Source organism: Zootoca vivipara, chromosome 8, assembly GCF_963506605.1.
Source record: "Zootoca vivipara chromosome 8, rZooViv1.1, whole genome shotgun sequence".
Classification (NCBI taxonomy): domain Eukaryota; kingdom Metazoa; phylum Chordata; class Lepidosauria; order Squamata; family Lacertidae; genus Zootoca; species Zootoca vivipara.
The window spans coordinates 14,394,300-14,414,352 of NC_083283.1; the positions used below are offsets into that span (position 1 = coordinate 14,394,300).

Consider the following 20,053-nt stretch of genomic DNA (forward strand, 5'->3'; position numbering starts at 1 on the left):
TTTTTGGTAACTCATTAAGGCACACTTCCCCCCCCCCTCCCACTGCACCTCTTTTTTGGAATTAAGCTGCTTGTTTCCCCCCACTCCTTGCTGTGTTTGTGTACTGTGTGTGCTCCATGTGCTGGCGCACAGCCCTCAAAAAAGTTGGTGAACCCTCAATGTGGCCTTCAAGATGAGAGAAGTCAGCCACTGTATCCTATATCTCTGCGTTTCTAGTGCCAGATTAAGGCACACTTGTTCACCCAGGCTGTTGGAGGAATCTGATTTGATTGGTTAAGGCCTGCTGCTTTAATTCTGCTGGCATTGTACCAGGCTGTTGATGAGCATTCCCTTTAACATTTTTGGTGGTTGTTATAATCTATGCTTTATTGCTTTTAGGCTGTTTTACATGACACAATTGTAAACCACGCTAAGAGCTTGATTTGAAGGAGTGTGGTTCAAAAGTTGGATGAATAATAATATTAAAAAGCCAAGATACAAACAAACTTCTTTCACTTGCTTCACTCCAGCCAAGCCAAGAAAGCTGCTATTTACTGCAGCTTCCTGTTACATCTGAAGAGGGAAAGTATGATTAGTGGCTTCTAAACAAGCCAGGATACTAAATCAGCTTTAATTTCCCCCCCTTTAAATCAACTTTAAATCACGTCTTCACATTCTGGCTTGCTTAGTTCTCCAGTTGTTGCTGCTCTCTAGCTTGTTTCCCTGCTCTCGCCAAGGGGGAAGCACATTCCCTGATGTCCTTAAGGGAAATAATGTCATGATTGATAGGTAGATGTACCTTGGTTTTCGAACAGCTTAGTTCTCGAACGTTTTGGCTCCCGCAAACCCGGGAGTGAGTGTTTCAGTTTGTGGACATTCTTTAGGAACCTGAATGTCCAACGGGGCTTCCGCAGCTTCCAATTGGCTGCAGGAGCTTCCTGTGGCCAATCAGAAGCCGCACTTTGGTTTCCGAACGTTTTGGAAGTTCCGTTGGACTTCCAAGGTATGAGGATGATGATGATGATTCATTACCTGCCCTTCACCCTTTTTATTTTTTAATAAAGTCTTTAATGATTAAAATGATTAAAATGAAGATTTGCAAAAAAGCAATCAAGGAAAAAAGGAAAAGATAAGAAAAGAGTAAAGTAAACATACATGCACAGATACAATCACAAAACATACAAATTCAAACACCCATACTAATACAAACACATTTCTCTTTCTACTATTTACATTATTTCTACTTTCCTTTGACCTCCAATTATACTTATTATATATATATTTTTCTCTTCAGATCGTATAAATCTTTTTTCCTGGTTTCTCTTCAGATCGTATAAATCTTTCGCCTTTTACCTGCCCTTCACCCTAAGGTCCCAGGGTGGGTTGCAACATTGAAACACAAAATTAAAAACAGCTTAAATAAACTGACAATCACAGAAATCAGGCGGGTCCTAAAATATACACCTCAAGTATCAAAAGCCAGCATTTTCCCAAGTGGTAATAACTATGCAACCAAATTATGCCTACCACAACCTGTACCCTCGACTTTGGCTTTGACAGGTGCTACAGGACGATTTAGCTGGCTGGTGCTCCACAACTCTAAAAAATGTTCTCTGGTACATGTTAGCAGGGTCTTCAGTTCGTCACTTGAAACCACCGGGAGCTGTCTGGCAGATTCCTGCCTTTCTGCAATAGAGAACACAAAAGCTCAGCTTTTCTTCTTCTTTGGTTACTGACATGGTACTCTCAACGCGAGGTTTATAGTGATGTTAATCAATAACAATTTACTAAAGTAACAACATCACCTCTGACCGAATGTTGCTGCCAAGGAAAAAAAAGCAACCTGGAGGCAAAGGTGAATATTACCTTTACAAAAAGCTACCTAGGGAGGGAAATGCATTTGTTCCAGTAATCTCTTCTCATTTACAACCAATAACAACAATATATGTTTGTCGTTTCTAGCAGACTATTAATAATGCACTTTTCTCCAAGGTATTCTTTTAATTAAATGAAGTCTTCATGATTCACTGAACTAGATTAAGACAAGCGGTGATTCTGGTGCAGTATGGAAACCAGAAGGAACCAGTCAAGAACGAATTGTCAAGCAATACGGATAGAATTCCCCTCCCTCGGTTGTCACAAACCTCAACAGTGTAATCTACACAATATGCAAACCATTCACTAATTCAGCAAACGAGGCATATTAATTCATGAATTTTGTGTCTACTTCCCACAGTCGCCACAGGAAGTTTGGCAAGGAGTAGTGGAAAGTGTTGTTGGTTTTGTTGTTGTTGTTGTTGAGTCGTTTAGTCGTGTCCGACTCTTCTTGACCCCATGGACCATAGCACGCCAGGCACTCCTGTCTTGCACTGCCTCCCGCAGTTTGGTCAAACTCATGTTCGTAGCTTCGAGAACACTGTCCAACCATCTCATCCTCTGTCGTCCCCTTCTCCTTGTGCCCTCAATCTTGCCCAACATCAGGGTCTTTTCCAGGGAGTCTTCTCTTCTCATGAGGTGGCCAAAGTATTGGAGCCTCAGCTTCAGGATCTGTCCTTCCAGTGAGCACTCAGGGCTGATTTCCTTCAGAATGGATAGGTTTGATCTTCTTGCAGTCCATGGGACTCTCAAGAGTCTCCTCCAGCACCATAATTCAAAAGCATCAATTCTTCGGTGATCAGCCTTCTTTAAGTTGGTTTTTTTAACGCGGCCATTTGCTAAGGCCTAGCTATTTGCTCTATCAATTCACCAAAGCAGGCAGCTATATTCTCCCCCTGCTTCTGCCGCTCCTGTAGTTGAAGGCTATGGGGCTGCTCCCCACATGTGCTTTAAAAAACAGGTTGCAGGGGGTGCTCCTTTTTCCAAGGCCTCACGTGGCGCTTTTGTCAAATGGGTACTAAAAACAAAATATGCCCCTTAGCGCTTAGCTTGTTGTTCAGAAGAAAACGGAAGGTGCTTGTAGTCAGCAGAAGTAAGATTCAGGCATCATTTTTTATTTTATTTGGGAATACCCACCACATTGATCTTGGTGGGGTTTCACTGGAACATACTCCCAAGTAAGCCTGTATAGGATTGCAGCCTAAAAGCCAATCTTAACGAGGTTCAGACAAATTGAGAAGGAAGTCAATGGTCCCAATGGGATTGAATTTCAAGTACAGCGGTACAGAGGCATTTATTTCCTTGACTTGAATCAATCCATGAGGTAGGGAGAAGGAAGGGCAGCTCTGCCTCCCCTAGTGTCCACCCCCCCCCCCGGACAATCCGAAGTGAGCCTGTTCTGATCATTTACACTCCTCTCACTGTGTAGAGCACTGGGTTCATGACTAGCCCTATTTTCTATTTGTTGCTTGCTTATTTATAAATGTTTTTATTTAATCTTCATATTACCTTAGGTCCAGTAAGGAGAGTGATTGTTCCAACAATATACAACCAAGCACTTACCCTGGTGTTCCTACAGACTACTTGTGCCCCGTTGAAACAACAAAATCTCTACTGGGTATTTGGTTTTTGTTTTAAACTTTCATCGCTCCTTCTCCGATTTAGCTACCTGCCCTGCAAGCAGAGGGGCTATCTGCTCTGCAAGCAGGCAAAGACTCCCTTGCCCTCAAAAAAAAAAAAACAGAATATGTGATTTGAAGCTATTCAAAGTGGGGGGGGGCAATATCCTAAGCCTGGTTAGAGTTACCTGATGTACGGTTGTAATTTTTCTTAATGACAACTCTTTTAAACAATATTTGAACTTACGAGCTTCTCCAGGGCTTATAAATGTAAATAGTGTCAAATTAAACTCCAAATTAAGATAAATGTGGTTTATATCAGTTCACCGACTCGCTCTTCTCTCTGTTACTCACTCCGGCAGTGATTCAAAGCCAATGCTTGGGCACGAGCCAATTTCTTCTCTCTCTGTAAAATCTGTTCTCCGCAGAAATGTGGGAGAGATCTGATGAATTCTTCAAACAAAACTGTGTTGATAGGGGAGGGGAGGGAGAGAGGAGAGGTGTTCTTAAAAAATTCTGATCAAATTAGAATCTTAGAATCACATGAGCCGCTTTGAGATCATTTATGACAGAAAGCAATATACAATCATAGAATTGTAGAGTTGGAAGGGACACGAAGTGTCATCTAGTCCAACCCCCTGCAATGCAGCAATCTCACCTAAAGCATCTTGGGCAGATGACCACCAAACCTTTGCTTAAAAACCTCCAAAGAAGGAGAGTCCACCACCTCCTGAGGGAGTCCGTTCCACTGCCAAACGGGCTCTTACTATCAGAAAGTTCTTCCTGATGTTTAGCCAGAATCTCTTTTCTTGCAACTTATCGATTGGTACGGGTCCTAGCCCCCAGAGCAGGAGAAAACAAGCTTGTTCCTTATTCCATGTGGCAGCCATTGAGATATTTGAAGATGGCTATTATATTTCCTCCCAGTCTCCTCTTTACCAGGCTAAGCATTATATTGGATTATGAAATCTAACAATGCGACTGACAATGCTTAACGAGATGCCTAATAAGTACTATTATTAACATTCAATGATGTATTTCTATATTCAGACTGATCCCTTTCTATACCTGAAAAAGCTCCCCCCCCCCCAATTGGGAATAAATATGAATGGGATGCTTATTAGCAACTTTCCGAAACTGGTAAGATGGGCCCACATACTGTTTGATCCATCAACAAACACGGAAAAAGTCACCAATGTCCTGGCCAGCTCTAGCAAACCCCCTGCAATGTTCTAAATCGGAGACATATTTTGCTGGGAAATGCAATAAAAGAAAACATCTAACCCAGGCTTCCTCAAACTCGGCCCTCCAGATGTTTTGAGACTACAATTCCCATCATCCCTGACTAGCTAGGGATCATGGGAGTTGTAGGCCAAAGACACCTGGAGGGCCGAGTTCGAGGAAGCCTGATCTAACCCCATCTTTGACAACCTGGTGGCCTCTGTTTGTTTAGGACCACAACTCCCACCAGCAGGGCTGCAGACTGGCAAAAGCTGCTCTAACCCGTGCAATTGTAATAGCAGTGTGTACAATAGCCATTCCAAGATTTGTCTCATCAAAATCAGTGAGAAAACACTCAGGAGAACAAGCCTGTACACAAATCTCATTCCCCGACTGAACTAATAAGCAAGCTCACAGGCTTGATTAGTTCTTAGAAGTTAGAATTGGTTTAAATGATTAATATCCTTATTATCTTGGATCTAAGACTCCAAACATTGAATATATTAGATCTCTATTTTTAAAAAGGAAATTGGTGCAGTCCACATCTTGTTCTACTTGGAAGGAAAGTCATGCGCCATAATACTTACATGCTTTAGTTTCTCCCGTCTTTGTGGTTAATTTTCCGGTTGTTTTTGCAAGAGTGAGTGATCCATTGATCTGACTGGCTGAATAGATCAATGTTGCTTTGCAACCTCCACAGCCGTTGCCTTGTACCAAGAAATAATAGTTGCAAGTTTCTCCTTTCAGTTCAACTTCTGGAACTAATTAGAAAACAAGAAGTCGTGCAACTAAAGACTTCAGACCTTACTAAAGTAAACAGTCATTTGTCCAATAAACACATACAGAAAATCTAGAATGAATCTTAATAAGTTCTAGATTTAGGATAGCCAGGGTTCCTCTAATAAGAGAAGTAAATACATTTAAACTTTCGTTAATTTTAAACACACACACACAATTTCTTCATAAATTTAAAGAATACCTGCAGAATGCCGCGGCGAGGCTCCTTACAGGGTCCCGGCCACGGGATCACATTCATCCAGTGCTTTACCAGCTGCACTGGCTCCCGGTGGAGTACAGGATCAGGTTTAAGGTGCTGGTTTTGACCTTTAAAGCCCTATGCGGCTTGGGACCCTCGTACCTACGGGACCGCCTCTCCTGGTATGCCCCGCGGAGGACCTTAAGGTCCACAAACAACAATATTCTGGAGATCCCGAGCCATAAGATGGCTAGATTGGCCTCTACTAGAGCCAGGGCCTTTTCAGTACTGGCCCCAACTTGGTGGAACGCTCTTTCCCAGGAGACCAGGGCCCTGCGGGATTTGTCATCTTTCCGCAGGGCCTGCAAGACAGAGCTGTTCCGCCTGGCCTTTGGGTTAGACTCAGCTTGACCCCTGTGTTTTTCCTCCCTCATGGCTTGGATTTATGGAATACTTGAAATGAGGCTGCACTTTAAATTTTAACATTGTATTTTAATCTGTATTTTAATTAATTGTTTTTATGTTTTATTGTAGTTCTGTTGGTGTCAGCCGCCCTGAGCCCGGTTTTTGACTGGGGAGGGCGGGGTATAAATAAAAATTTATTATTATTTTATTATTATTATAAATTATTCAGATCAATATATTTAGGTTGCAATGTTATATCCACTGGCTAGGAAGCAAGCCCACTGAATACACTGGGGGTTGCTTCTGAGTAAACACATACAAAGTTATGTTATTAGGTCATCCTAGTTTATGAGCTCTTATTTGTGTGGAGAGGGTAACAACGTTTAGATTTCTAGGCATTGAGTTACAGGAGGATCTGTCCTGGAGTGTTAATACAAGGGGGCTTGTGAAGAAGGCGCAGCAGAGACTGTATTTTTTGAGAATTTTAAGGAAAAACCATCTTCCACAAAAGCTGCTGCTTGCCTTCTATCACTGTGCCATACAGAGCGTGCTCACGTACGGTTTATGTGTGTGTGGTACGGAAGCTGTACTTCTCAGGATAGAGCAGGGCTGTGCAGAATTATTAAAACAGCAGAGAGCATTATTGGCTACTCACTCTCCACCTTAGAACAAATCTACACCACCAGGTGCCACAGAAAAGCACTAGACATATCAGGAGATCCAACGCACCCTGGTCACCATTTCTTTCAGCTCCTGCCATCGGGACGGAGATATAGAACTATGCAGGCAAGAACGAGCCGTCTCAGGAACAGTTTCTTCTCTAGAGCGATTTTGGCCTTAAATGGAAAGCCTGGACTTTGAAGTCATCTTATTTTACATGTTATTTTGTATTATATTTACTGTTTTTAATTAGGTTTTGTAATTTTGGATTATGCGGAATGCTTTATCTGAGTGGATGTAGCAACCGAGTAATTTCGTTGTTCCCGCAAGGGGACAATGACAATAAAGATATCTTATCTTATCTTAAGGAAATAGAAGCATTTCTTTTTTATACTGCTTTTTTTAAAAAAAAAGCTTCAAAAGAGGTATTGTTTTTATGCAAGGTTCATATACAGTCAATAAAGATCTACCAAGAGTTTCAAGAGAAAAAAGAGCAATTTGGGGGGGGGGTTTGAAAAAAGTGGGCCAGCATGACAGGGAAAGAGTGCAAATGTGGTAAAGAAAGACAACTTACCATTAATGAGTCTGGGTTTCTGGGCTAAATATTCCTTCCATTTTTTTGTCCTCAGCTGCGTGGGTAAAGGAATCAACATGCTGCTTACTCTGCAAGGCAATAAAAATAAGGCTCCTACCTGCAGAAAAAGCATATATACACTTTTCCATTACCAAATAAACATCACAGGAGAAAGATTTTTAAAGGGTCAGGTAGTATGACTGATCCTTCAAGGGCAGTCGATACGATGACAAAAAAAATATGCTGTTCTACCTTGAAAATGAGAAGCAAAACCACGGCTTCTCGTCACAAAAGAGCAACTTCGCTAATCCCTTCCTCCTGCATTATGGGGGTCATGCAAACAGGTCACTTGTGTGAACATTTATCTGCACATATAAGATGGCTGCAATAATGCCTTTTACATGTCCTGAATCAAGTGAATGCAACAACATCCAGACCAATAAATCTGCTTGATTCTTGTTGCAAACTGCAGTCTCACTTTAGGGCACATATCCCCCTGTATTTTGGATATGAAAGACACTGAACTTTTATGCCCGTTTTTCTTTATTCCATACATTTACAACCCCAGGCATATGGCTCGTAATTTAGAAATGATGTGCATTTCCAGTAAAAACACTCAACTACTGTTGAGGATTATCTGAGTGGGCCTAAAGGAGCCATGGGCTCATGCAGTCTCTCTCTCGCCTCTGCTATAGCTGTGAGAAGTGGGGAAGCTTTCACTTTCACTTTTAAACTAAACCAGAGCAAACCGTTCTAAACTGAATTCATGGAAACCATGGTTATACTATGGTTCGTTTAACCATGCCAGGATCAAACCATCGTTTGTGAGCTTTGGCTTGTTGACAATAGTTTAGAGCTACATTCATTAAATCAATGCTTCTCAACCTTGAGTCGCATAGCTGTTGTTGGACTATAACTCCCATTATCTCTGTCCACTGGTACTGCTAGCTAGGGATTATGGGTTTTGTAGTCCAACAATAGCTGGAGACCTAAGGTTGAGAAACACTGCATCAAATATATAATTTATACTTAGAAAGTTTGTGAATAGTCCTCAGATACTACTGTGCTGCAAAGCACAGCACTTGCTATCTTTCCAAGAAACTCTCTACCCCAAATGGAATCTATGCTTATTTCTTTTTAAGCCAATGTGCTCATTACTTATTAATATTTACCCAAGAAATAAGGTGACACACCAGAGACCAGTATACATATAAAACTTAACATTATACTTAATTTTCCCAAGAGACCAGTGCTTTTTTTCTTTAAAAAAATGTTTAGGGATACTTTCATTTTTCTACTCATATTGAAATACTGCCCCTCAATGAGGCCAAACTTAGATTCACAAAATGTTTAGGGGTATGCGCCCCACTGTGTCCCCCCAGAAAAAAACACTGCAAGAGACAATATACCAGGGGGCAGCAAACTTTTTCAGCAGGGGGCCAGTCCACTGTCCCTCAGACCTTTGGGGGGGGGATGGCCAAATTTTTTTGGGGGGGGAGAATGAACGAATTCCTATGCCCCACAAATATCCCAGAGATGCATTTTAAATAAAAGGACACATTCTACTCATGTAAAAAAAAAAAATGCTGATTCCTGGACCGTCTGCGGGCCGGATTTAGAAGGCGATTGGGCCTACCCATGCAATATACCTTTCCACGCAGAGAAGAAATCTGATTCCAAAACAGCAGAGATTTCTCCTCAACATCGGTTCTTGCCAGGCTCCTACACAGAGAGTTAAAGAACCATTTCCTCATAGAATCACAGAATTGTAGAGTTGGAAGGAACCCCGAGGGTCATCTAGCAATGTCCAACGTGTGGCTCAAACCCACCGCCCGGAGATATAAGAGCCTCGTTCTCTACATGCCCTCAAAGCATCTAAATCACACAAAACGAGTCTGGTAGCAAAAGGATACAGCTCAAACTGAAGACCCGAGACTAAAGATGAAGGCAGATGGGACAACATCACTATCTGTACAAATTTCAACACAGGGCAATAATAATGGAAAACCTGAGAAGAAATAAAAAATGAAAGGGATATTAGGCAAACACATATACCACCAATGCCTCTAAATGAGATGATTCTATATGTTTATGGCCAGAAAATACCACACACAGAGGTTTCGGCACTCCCTTTTCTCTTGCAGTCGAAAAGCCCCATAGTCAAAATACCCTCTGAAATGGCCAAGTCACAACGTAATGGAAAGGAAAATCAACCATGATGAGCACAAACTAGGCTCAACTGAATTTCTTGACCAAAAATAATCCTTTTTTTTTATCCCCAACAGCAGCCAAGCTTTAAACACGTTGGTACATTTGCTTGCATTTCTCTTCCCTACTTTTTGTCTTCTTCCCTTCGTGGTTTTCATGTGTTTAGGTAAGTGTGATCCTCTCCCCCCTTTTCAGCACAGAGAGAACCTGCAGCCAGATTTTTCAAATATTCTGTTTAATTTTTGCCTGTGAATGTTTCCCAGTCTCCTTAAAACAAATCTTCAGTTTTATCGCATGCCTATTGCCTAGATTTAGCCACTGTTGATTCCCAAAGAGGAGAAGTGCAGTTTCAAAGACACGTAAAAACACAGGCTATACCTCCGACAAACAAACATTAGTATTCTGCGCACGTCCAGTTTCATCGGCAGTAAAGTAAGAATTTAAAGCCAAGGTGCCGAGCTGCCTTCCTGATGCAGTGCCTTTTATACAGAAGTCCGGAAAAGTAATTTCAGATCCAAACTGAAGAAAGCAGAAATAGAAAAGAGTAAGTGCAAAAAAATAAAAATAAATCTATAGTAGGAGTTGCATTTATTTCTTTTTAAATTAGTCAGAAACACTTAAAGTGAAAAAAGAAAACACAACGAATTGAATTAAAAACAATGCATTACTGGATTTTATTTTTTATAAAAAAACACTTTCAATAGCTTTTTTCCTTGCTTGTGTGCTCAGAAAAGCTGGTCCCACCTACATCCCCTGCTCTTCTTTCTGGGGAAGGAAGTGGATAGCATAGAGGCAAGATCAGAATGCTGCCATCTAATCCTCCTTTAAACGCACAAGTATTATTCCTCACTCAACTTCAAAATCTCCTGCTGCGGTAAGAAGAGAGGAAGTCATGTGCACAACAGGAAATGGGAGACTTGCCTCCTTTGTGCGCCTCATGCCTCTTTACTGCTTAATATGCTTTTCTATCGCCTTCACTCCTCTGTCCCTCTGTGTGGGTATCTTCACCATCCAAGGTGGATTCAAGGCCCTGGATTCATCATAAACATGCAGATTTGAGATCTAACACACTGCACTATACAAAGGTCCGTATAGTTAAAGCTATGGTTTTCCCAGTAGTGATGTATGGAAGTGAGAGCTGGACCATAAGGAAGGCTGATCGCCGAAGAATTGATGCTTTTGAATTATGGTGCTGGAGGAGACTCTTGAGAGTCCCATGGACTGCAAGAAGATCAAACCTATCCATTCTGAAGGAAATCAGCCCTGAGCGCTCACTGGAAGGACAGATCGTGAAGCTGAGGCTCCAATACTTTGGCCACCTCATGAGAAGAGAAGACTCCCTGGAAAAGACCCTGATGTTGGGAAAGATTGAGGGCACAAGGAGAAGGGGACGACCGAGGATGAGATGGTTGGACAGTGTTCTCGAAGCTATGAACATGAGTTTGACCAAACTGCGTGAGGCAGTGGAAGACAGGAGTGCCTGGAGTGCTATGGTCCATGGGGTCACGAAGAGTCGGACACGACTAAACAACAACAAACAACAACAACACTGCACTTGTAGTGACTCATAGAATCATAGAATCATAGAATCATAGAATCATAGAATCATAGAGTTGGAAGAGACCACAAGGGCCATCCAGTCCAACCCCCTGCCAAGCAGGAAACACCATCAAAGCATTCCTGACAGATGGCTGTCAAGCTTCTGCTTAAAGACCTCCAAAGAAGGAGACTCCACCACACTCCTTGGCAGCAAATTCCACTGCCGAACAGCTCTTACTGTCAGGAAGTTCTTCCTAATGTTTAGGTGGAATCTTCTTTCTTGTAGTTTGAATCCGTTGCTCCGTGTCCGCTTCTCTGGAGCAGCAGAAAACAACCTTTCTCCCTCCTTTATATGACATCCTTTTATATATTTGAACATGGTTATCATATCACCCCTTAACCTTCTCTTCTCCAGGCTAAACATACCCAGCTCCCTAAGCCGTTCCTCATAAGGCATCGTTTCCAGGCCTTTGACCATTTTGGTTGCCCTCTTCTGGACACGTTCCAGCTTATCAGTATCCTTCTTGAACTGTGGTGCCCAGAACTGGACACAATACTCCAGGTGAGGTCTGACCAGAGCAGAATACAGTGGTACTATTACTTCCCTTGATCTAGATGCTATACTCCTATTGATGCAGCCCAGAATTGCATTGGCTTTTTTAGCTGCTGCATCACACTGCTGACTCATGTCAAGTTTGTGGTCAACCAAAACTCCTAGATCCTTTTCACATGTACTGCTCTCAAGCCAGGTGTCTCCCATCCTGTATTTGTGCCTTTCATTTTTTTTGCCCAAATGTAGTACTTTACATTTCTCCTTGTTAAAATTCATCTTGTTTGCTTTGGCCCAGTTGTCTAATCTGTTAAGGTCATTCTGAAGTGTGATCCTGTCCTCTGGGGTGTTAGCCACCCCTCCCAACTTGGTGTCATCTGCAAACTTGCTCAGGATTCCCTCAAGCCCATCATCCAAGTCATTGATAAAGATGTTGAACAAGACTGGGCCCAAGACAGAACCCTGTGGCACCCCACTAGTCACTACTCTCCAGGATGAGGAGGAGCCATTGATGAGCACCCTTTGGGTTCGGTCAGTAATCCAGCTACAAATCCACTGAATGGTAGCATTGTCTAGCCCACATTTTACCAGCTTCTTTACAAGAATATCATGGGGCACCTTGTCAAAGGCCTTGCTGAAATCAAGATAGGCTACATCCACAGCGTTCCCTTCATCTACCAGGCTTGTAATTCTGTCAAAAAATGAGATCAGATTAGTCTGACATGACTTATTTTTCAGGAACCCATGCTGACTTTTAGTGATCACAGAGTTTCTTTCTAGGTGCTCACAGACTGTTTGCTTAATGATCTGCTCTAGAATCTTTCCTGGTATTGATGTCAGGCTGACTGGGCGGTAATTGTTTGGGTCCTCTCTTTTCCCCTTTTTGAAAATAGGGACAACATTTGCCCTCCTCCAGTCTGCTGGAACTTCGCCTGTTCTCCAGGAATTTTCAAAGATTATTGCCAGTGGTTCTGAAATCACCTCTGCCAGTTCTTTTAATACTCTTGGATGTAGTTCATCTGGCCCTGGAGACTTGAATACATCTAAACTAGCCAAGTATTCTTGTACTACCTCCTTACTTATTCTGGGCTGTGTTTCCCCTGCTGAATCATCTGCTCCATATTCTTCAGGTCGGGCGTTGTTTTCTTTCTTGGAGAAGACAGAGGCAAAGAAGGCATTGAGGAGTTCTGCCCTTTCTCTGTCCCCTGTTTGCATTTCACCATCTTCTCCTCTGAGTGACCCCACTGTTTCCTTGTTTTTCCTTTTGCTACGGACTGATGGTGCTTAAATGAGGTTTCTCTCACAGGGAACTTGAAGCATGCCGTCGTCGGATAGCCCTATCTCCTTCCTGTGTCCTATCTGGCACCGGACTTTGTGGGCTCTGCCAGGGAAGCAATTTGACAACTGAGGGGGGAGCACATTTTCTGGGATTGCAGCTCATCTGCACGATCAAGCACATCCAGAGTTAGCATGCTTGGGTTGCTATCTCAAACCTGCAAGCTCTGCCCACCCAAACAAGAACGCTAGGCTGTTTCAGCCACACACACCTTGATCACTATGTTTAAAGCAACACAGTTTTTCTCTGATTCACTAAATTCAATCAAGAGCTTTGAAGCCTTTCCGTGTACGAACTCAGCATGCATTTTTCATTAGTCTGATACAGGTTTCACACCAATACCTTTCGCTCCCATATCTGAATCTTTCCTCTCCACAGGTCTCTTGAATCAATGCTATTTTTTAGATTCTCAGGAGCCACAATATCTGCAGAAAGATAGTCTGCGATTTTCTGCCAACTGTTGCAGAAAGAAAACATGAGTGAGTTATGCGTTCTTTACTCATATCTTTATATCTTTACAACTCCAATGTAACGGTACAACACCAGCTATCAGCCCAGTACTGCTTTTATCTTTTGTAAAAGTAATATATCTTAGTAGTTGTGGGCATTATCTATATGCCTTCATTTAACCAAAATCACTCAGTGATCTTATAACTCAAATTCTATGGTCTCACAAATCTCCCTTAGCATTCAGGTGTCTAGCTCAAGACTTCCTAGCCCTCTAGGAAATCAAAAGGCAGCTTGATGGGCATGACAAGTTCACTTTGACACCTGAGAACACGATTCATTATCGCCGGAAAAAACCTCAAACCCTGTATACAATTTAAACATACATCAAGGCAGAGAAGAAATCTACCAGAAAGATACAATGCAACGCTTTAGTCAACATTTTGGAAGTATGCTGCTCTTGTTTTCTCTTTTGGTGCAAACTTACCGTATTTTTTCGCTCCATAGGACACACTTTTTCCCTCCGAAAATGTAAGGGGGGGATGTCTGTGTGTCTTATGGAGCGAATGCATGGTCCCTGGAGCCGAATTGCCCAGGGTTGAAAAGCAGATCGTGCTTTTTTTTTTTTTAAGAAAGAGCTAAAGGCTAACAAGAGGGAAAGAGGAAACCCCTCAGCTGCTGGTTGCAAGAGATTGGGGTGGGAGATAAGGGAAGCTAGCTCCCTTCCGGCCACCCCCTTGCCCAGGCCTCCATTGTTGAATGTTCTGCAGAGGGAGGCTGTTTCCCCAGCAACATGTGACTGGCTGATTGGATTATCTGGCTGATTAGATTATCAGAAGCTGCAGAACTGTGAGTTGAACAGGATTTTTCCCTTTGCAAAGTAAACTCAACAACTTTGAGCCGATCCTTTTAAAAATTGGGCTTTTCCTCTTTGCAAAAGAAGCTGCACAACTGTGAGCTGATCCCCACAAAAACGGGGCTTTCCCCCTTTGAAAACTAAGTGCGTCTTATGGTCAGGTGTGTCTTATGGAGTGAAACATACGGTACATTTTGTTTGTAAGGGTCCCTGCCAAAATATTACAATTTATGAACTGAGATGTTCAAATATTTTTACATAAAGTGACATAAACACTAAAATTAGTTCTCTTGTTTAAATGGCACTACTCACATTTTTCTTTCACTTGCTACAATAGTTATTTTTGCTCCATGCCATTCTCTCAGGTGTTTCAAGGCACCAATGGCAGGTAAGCAATCTTTTAATCTAGGGGCATCTCTTTCTGAAGAATGCAATATGACATCAACCATTGTTCTTCCTGTAGAAGCAATTACAATAGATATAACACAAACCCCTCACTATTAAGCACAAGATAGGGTAAAGCTGTTTTATCCCCAAAAAAGCTATTATCAAGCAGTTTGTCAAAAGTTATAGGCTTGTTTGCCGCATTTCTCAAACATCTAGTTGTAGAACACTCAAATTTAGCGAGATGCTTTAAGAGATGCAACCTAACATTGACATCACACCTTCACTGTTATGCTCCATCTTTTACAGATAACCCCAGAAAAAGCTGCATTTAAGCTTCTTGATACCTTTGCAGTTCCAATTTTCCTTCCACTGTATATCAAGCGTCTTACTTCACGACCCTCCTTTCATTCCTCTAACACAGATCTGTAAATAAGCCCTGGAAGGCACAGATAACTCGGCGATATAAAAATGGCTAAATAAATACTGTTCAGCTCTGTTTGCAGCAAGCATCATCATCTTCCAAGTCCATTTTGCAAGTCTATCACAATAGGCACAGATAAAGTGTTGACTTATTTCCATTATGATTCCTGATCACTTTTAAGTTTTTTTAAAAAACTAAATTTTGCCATACTGTATTTCTTCTACCAGGCTGCTCTAATGTGGAAACCTATTGCCACTTTGCTCCCAGACTATGAATGCTGGAAATACATAAACAGAAGCACAAACACCAGCTGGTAAAAGAACCAAACTTTCCAGCAATGCAAAACTACTTGCCAAATAAGAGAGGATTATATACAGAAGGGAGTGACAACATGCATGCTTACTTGAATAAGGATCGCCATAGAAAAAATAAAATAAAATTGGAATAGATCTGTTAAACCCCAAATGCATTTTTTTAAAAAAAAGATATTTCAGGGGAAAAGATTCGATTATTAAAAAAAGATTACCAGGAGCAGGAAGCTTATCTGCTAACAGATGTATACTCTCTGCAGACTCTTCATAGAGACTGAAACACAAACATTGAAAATAAATAAGCTATCATCTTTCAGGAATAAAATGCTTTGAAATATTCCAAGCATTATGCAATCCACATATTAGAATTGCAAAGTATCAACATGTTTTCAGTGTGTGAAACAGGCAAGTAGGCTCACTTCTTATTTGATGTCTGGTGGAGCTGTGGGTTAAACCACTGAGCCTAGGGCTTGCCGATCAGAAGGTCGGCGGTTCGAATCCCCGCGATGGGGTGAGCTCCCGTTGCTTGGTCCCAGCTCCTGCCAACCTAGCAGTTCGAAAGCACGTTAAAGTGCAAGTAGATAAATAGTGCAAGTAGATAAACAGCGGGAAGGTAAACGGCGTTTCCGTGTGCTGCTCTGGTTCGCCAGAAGCGGCTTTGTCATGCTGGGCACATGACCTGGAAGCTGTACGCCGGCTCCCTTGGCCAATAGCGCGAAATGAGTGCCACAACCCCAGAGTCGTTCACGACTGGACCTAATTGTCAGGGATCCCTTTACCTTTACCTTTTACCAATGCCTTTGGCCTCTCTTACCAAGGGGGCTGTTATTAAAAGAACCCATCTAGGGAGGTGGATTAGGGATCACATAAAGATCCTATGGAAACATCCATGCAAGGATGCTTTCAGCAGTGGGTCGGTCCACTGTCCCTCAGACCTTGGGGGGGGGGGAGCGGACTATTATTTTGAAAGGGGGAGAATGAATGAATTCATATGCCCCACAAATAGCCCAGAGATGCATTTTAAATAAAAGCACACATCCGGAAACACGCTGGTTCCCAGACTATCTGCAGGCCGGATTTAGAAGGCGATTGGGCCAGATCTGGGCCCTGAGCCTTAATTTGCCTACCCATGATTTAAATTTTATGTTTTTTAAAAATTATTCACTGGTTATTAGAGCAGTCATATGCCAAGTCAAACTCTAAAAAAATGTCCCTCCAACAAGTCATTTACTAACACTGTTTTGCTACTTATAACACAATCCGATGTACGTTTATTCAGAACAAACGCAACTAAGTTCAGTTGGGATTATTCGTAACTACTGTATGTATGTTTAGAATTTCAGGCTAAAGAGATGAAGCGACTTCTGTTTGACATGTTTCAGTGATCAACACACCGGCTCCCCCTTGTGTTGGCATTTAGAGTTTTCTTGTAAAATTAACAACACCTGCCATGCAGCATTTATATCTGAAATAAATAATGTTTTAACATTCAACTAGTCAAACCTCTCCAAGAAACTGCCAGGCTTACAAGGCCAAGACCTATTCGAAACTGCTGTTGTATGCAGCCTCATAACAGCCTAACATTATCATGCTTTCATTACAGCCACTTTCAAAGCCCATGAATGTATTTCACATGTTCTGACAACCGAAGAAGCTAGCCAAGTTCTCAAAAGGTATGCCCTCTTTATAAAGGCTTCCATATCACAACTGCATTGTAAAACTGGTGTGTCTGTATTGCCTCACTGCTTATGCTTCCTACGAATTATCCTAAGGGACTCATTTGGTTGAAAATAAAGTAGTAGTAGTAGTAGTAGTAGTAATAATAATAATAATAATAATAATAATAATAATAATAATAATAATAATAATAATTTATTTATACCCCGCCCATCTGGCTGGGTTTCCCCAGCCACTCTGGGCGGCTTCCAACAGAAAAATAAAACACAGTAATCTATTAAACATTAAAAGCCTCCCTGAACAGGGCTGCCTTCAGATGTCTTCTAAAAGTCTGGTAGTTGTTTTTCTCTTTGACATCTGATGGGAGGGCGTTCCACAGGGCGGGCGCCACTACCGAGAAGGCCCTCTGCCTGGTTCCCTGCAACTTGGCTTCTCACAACGAGGGAACCGCCAGAAGGCCCTCGGCACTGGACCTCAGTGTCCAAGCAGAACGATTGGGGTGGAGACGCTCCTTCAGGTATACTGGACTGAGGCCATTTGGGGCTTTAAAGGTCAGCACCAACACTTTGAATTGTGCTCGGAAACGTACTGGGAGCCAATGCAGGTCTTTCAAGACCGGTGTTATGTGGTCTCGGCGGCCGCTCCCAGTCACCAATCTAGCTGCCGCATTCTGGATTAGTTGCAGTTTCCAGGTCACCTTCAAAGGTAGCCCCACGTAGAGCGCATTGCAGTAGTCCAAGCAAAAGATAACTAGAGCATGCACCACTCTGGTGAGACAGTCTGCAGGCAGGTAGGGTCTCAGCCTGCTTACCAGATGGAGCTGATAGACAGCTGCCCTGGACACAGAATTGACCTGCGCCTTATAAAACACACACAGGCCTTCTGACCTCAGCCCGGCCATTTCACTGTTCTCGTTCAGCTAATAGCGTCCTAAGACAAGCTATCTTGCCCTTGTTCTTCCCTGGTATGTATCCCAGCTCCATTTTTGTACAGTGGCAATAGTTGCCTCCTCCCTAGGTTTACAGCCTAGGTTTTCTGGTTCTTAAACTATACTATTTGGGTGTATTATCAAATACTGAATCAGCTTACTCAGTCAGGGATAGGGATTCCCGGCTATTACTGTCGTCGTCCTCAAAACTTTGGAAATCGCCAAGGCATGCTTCAATATTTCTTTGAATAGAGATTTTGCTTTCATCTGTCTCCAGGTCAAAATTGATGTCCTCCCAGTCACAACTGCAGAACTACCCAATCAAAAGGAAATTCCATAAGGGTTGGCGAAGTTATATTAACATTGTAGAATAGATAATGATGCAGCTTGTACTAACTCACCTGAGAAAACCCACATATTGACTGAATTGCAAAATACCATCCCTTCACACCTGGAGTCCCAACAAGTGAACATGCTAAAAAATAAGCAGGAATAGATAGATAGATAGCGTATTAATACCTTGTATCCAAACCCTATTTCCTTCTTTAGATATGTTTAATGGACTGCAAAGGCTGACTGAAGAACTGCAAGATGCTGTCAAAAAATATACACTAAATAACAAAATGCAAGATATTACTGTAAACAATTGTCTTTTTGTTGCATTATTAACTATCCTTCTCTTTTCTTTGTTGCGAGTCGCTGCTGTTTCTCCTTGTTTTCTAGTGGCCATATACAGTTAACTAAATCTGTGAGGCCCTCAATAAATGACTGCTGTGACTTTATAAATTACCGTAACCGGCATCTAAAGCACAGACCTGAAAACATTTAAAATTTATAAAGATTTTTCTGTTTTCAACAGTGGCAAGTCAGATGCTTCTGGGAAGTTCACAAGCAACACATGTTGGACCTACCCATCCCCTGTGAGTCCCCAATGTCTGAAAACATGGCATATGCTAATATTTGCTGTTTCACTTACCTGGGAAATCTTCAACTTTTGTGTTTAGTGAGGTACTGCAGTTTGTTTCTAATAAGTTATAAATACTTTCAGCAGTCAAACCTGCAAAATACGAATTTTAGTTTATGTGCAAGAAGCATCATAGGAACACAATAATCCACATTCCATCCTGATTAAGCATTCCTTAAATTTACAGTAGCATGCATGCCAAAATATCTCTAGTATATTATAGCTATGAAACAGGGTGACAATAACCAAATGAGGTTCACATGTGTACACGTTTATTAAATCTGCAATCAACACACAATGTTGACACACATACATGTGAATGAAACTTGCAATAAATCAATAAGGTTCATTTACATACACATGAATTAAACCAGCAATAAGCACACAAGTTTCACACATAAATGTGAATGATACTGCAATAAAGAAACGAGGCTCACATGCCAGTATGGGAGGGTGACAATAAGCAAACAAGGTCCAAATGTGTACACGTGAATAAAAGCTGCAATAAACACACATTCACACGTCTACACGTGAATTAAACTGGCAACAAACACACATTCACATGTGTACACGTGAATTACATCTGCAATAAACACACATTCACACGTGTACACATCAATTAAACCGGCAAGAAACACATGACATTCACATGTGTACACGTGAATTACACCTGCAATAAACACACATTCACAAGTGTACACATCAATTAAGCCGGCAAGAAACACACGACATTCACACCTGTACACGTGAATTAAACTTGCAATAAACACACATGAAATCCACTTGTGTACACGTGAATTAAACCTGCAATAAACACACGACATTCACAAGCATACACGTGAATTAAACCTGTGATTAAACACACGGCGTTCGCACACGTGAACTAAACCAGCGACAAACACGCGAAGTTCACACGCGCACACGTGAACGAAACCTGGCATAAGCCGACGAGGTTCACACGGGAAGGAATCGCGCACCTGGGCGGCCTTCGGGTCCGGCCTCCCCTCGCCGGCCTCGCCAGTTCACGAAGAGGAGGTGGCGGTCCATGGCAGTGAGTCCCGCCGCCGCCGGGCGCTCGCTTCCCGCTTCCCGCCTCCCTTCGCCTTCCCCTCGGCGGCGG

The 20,053-nt window shown here is 42.1% G+C and overlaps 1 protein-coding gene across 1 annotated transcript in view; it reads right to left on the reverse strand.

The window, feature by feature from the left end:
- MTBP (MDM2 binding protein) overlaps positions 1–20,046 on the reverse strand; it is a 31,442-nt gene extending 11,396 nt beyond the window's left edge. The window contains exons 1-14 of the mRNA XM_035125373.2: positions 19,911–20,046; positions 18,946–19,026; positions 18,371–18,444; positions 18,131–18,282; positions 15,580–15,638; positions 14,558–14,702; positions 13,285–13,399; positions 9,896–10,036; positions 9,223–9,317; positions 8,959–9,031; positions 7,310–7,427; positions 5,282–5,455; positions 3,828–3,938; positions 1,507–1,665 (exon numbers count right to left, since the gene is read on the reverse strand). Coding sequence (XP_034981264.2) covers positions 1,507–1,665; positions 3,828–3,938; positions 5,282–5,455; positions 7,310–7,427; positions 8,959–9,031; positions 9,223–9,317; positions 9,896–10,036; positions 13,285–13,399; positions 14,558–14,702; positions 15,580–15,638; positions 18,131–18,282; positions 18,371–18,444; positions 18,946–19,026; positions 19,911–19,980 — 1,567 coding nt within the window. The 5' untranslated portion in view covers positions 19,981–20,046. The remainder of the gene's footprint in view (positions 1–1,506; positions 1,666–3,827; positions 3,939–5,281; positions 5,456–7,309; positions 7,428–8,958; positions 9,032–9,222; positions 9,318–9,895; positions 10,037–13,284; positions 13,400–14,557; positions 14,703–15,579; positions 15,639–18,130; positions 18,283–18,370; positions 18,445–18,945; positions 19,027–19,910) is intronic.
- Between the last annotated feature and the right edge of the window lie 7 nt (positions 20,047–20,053).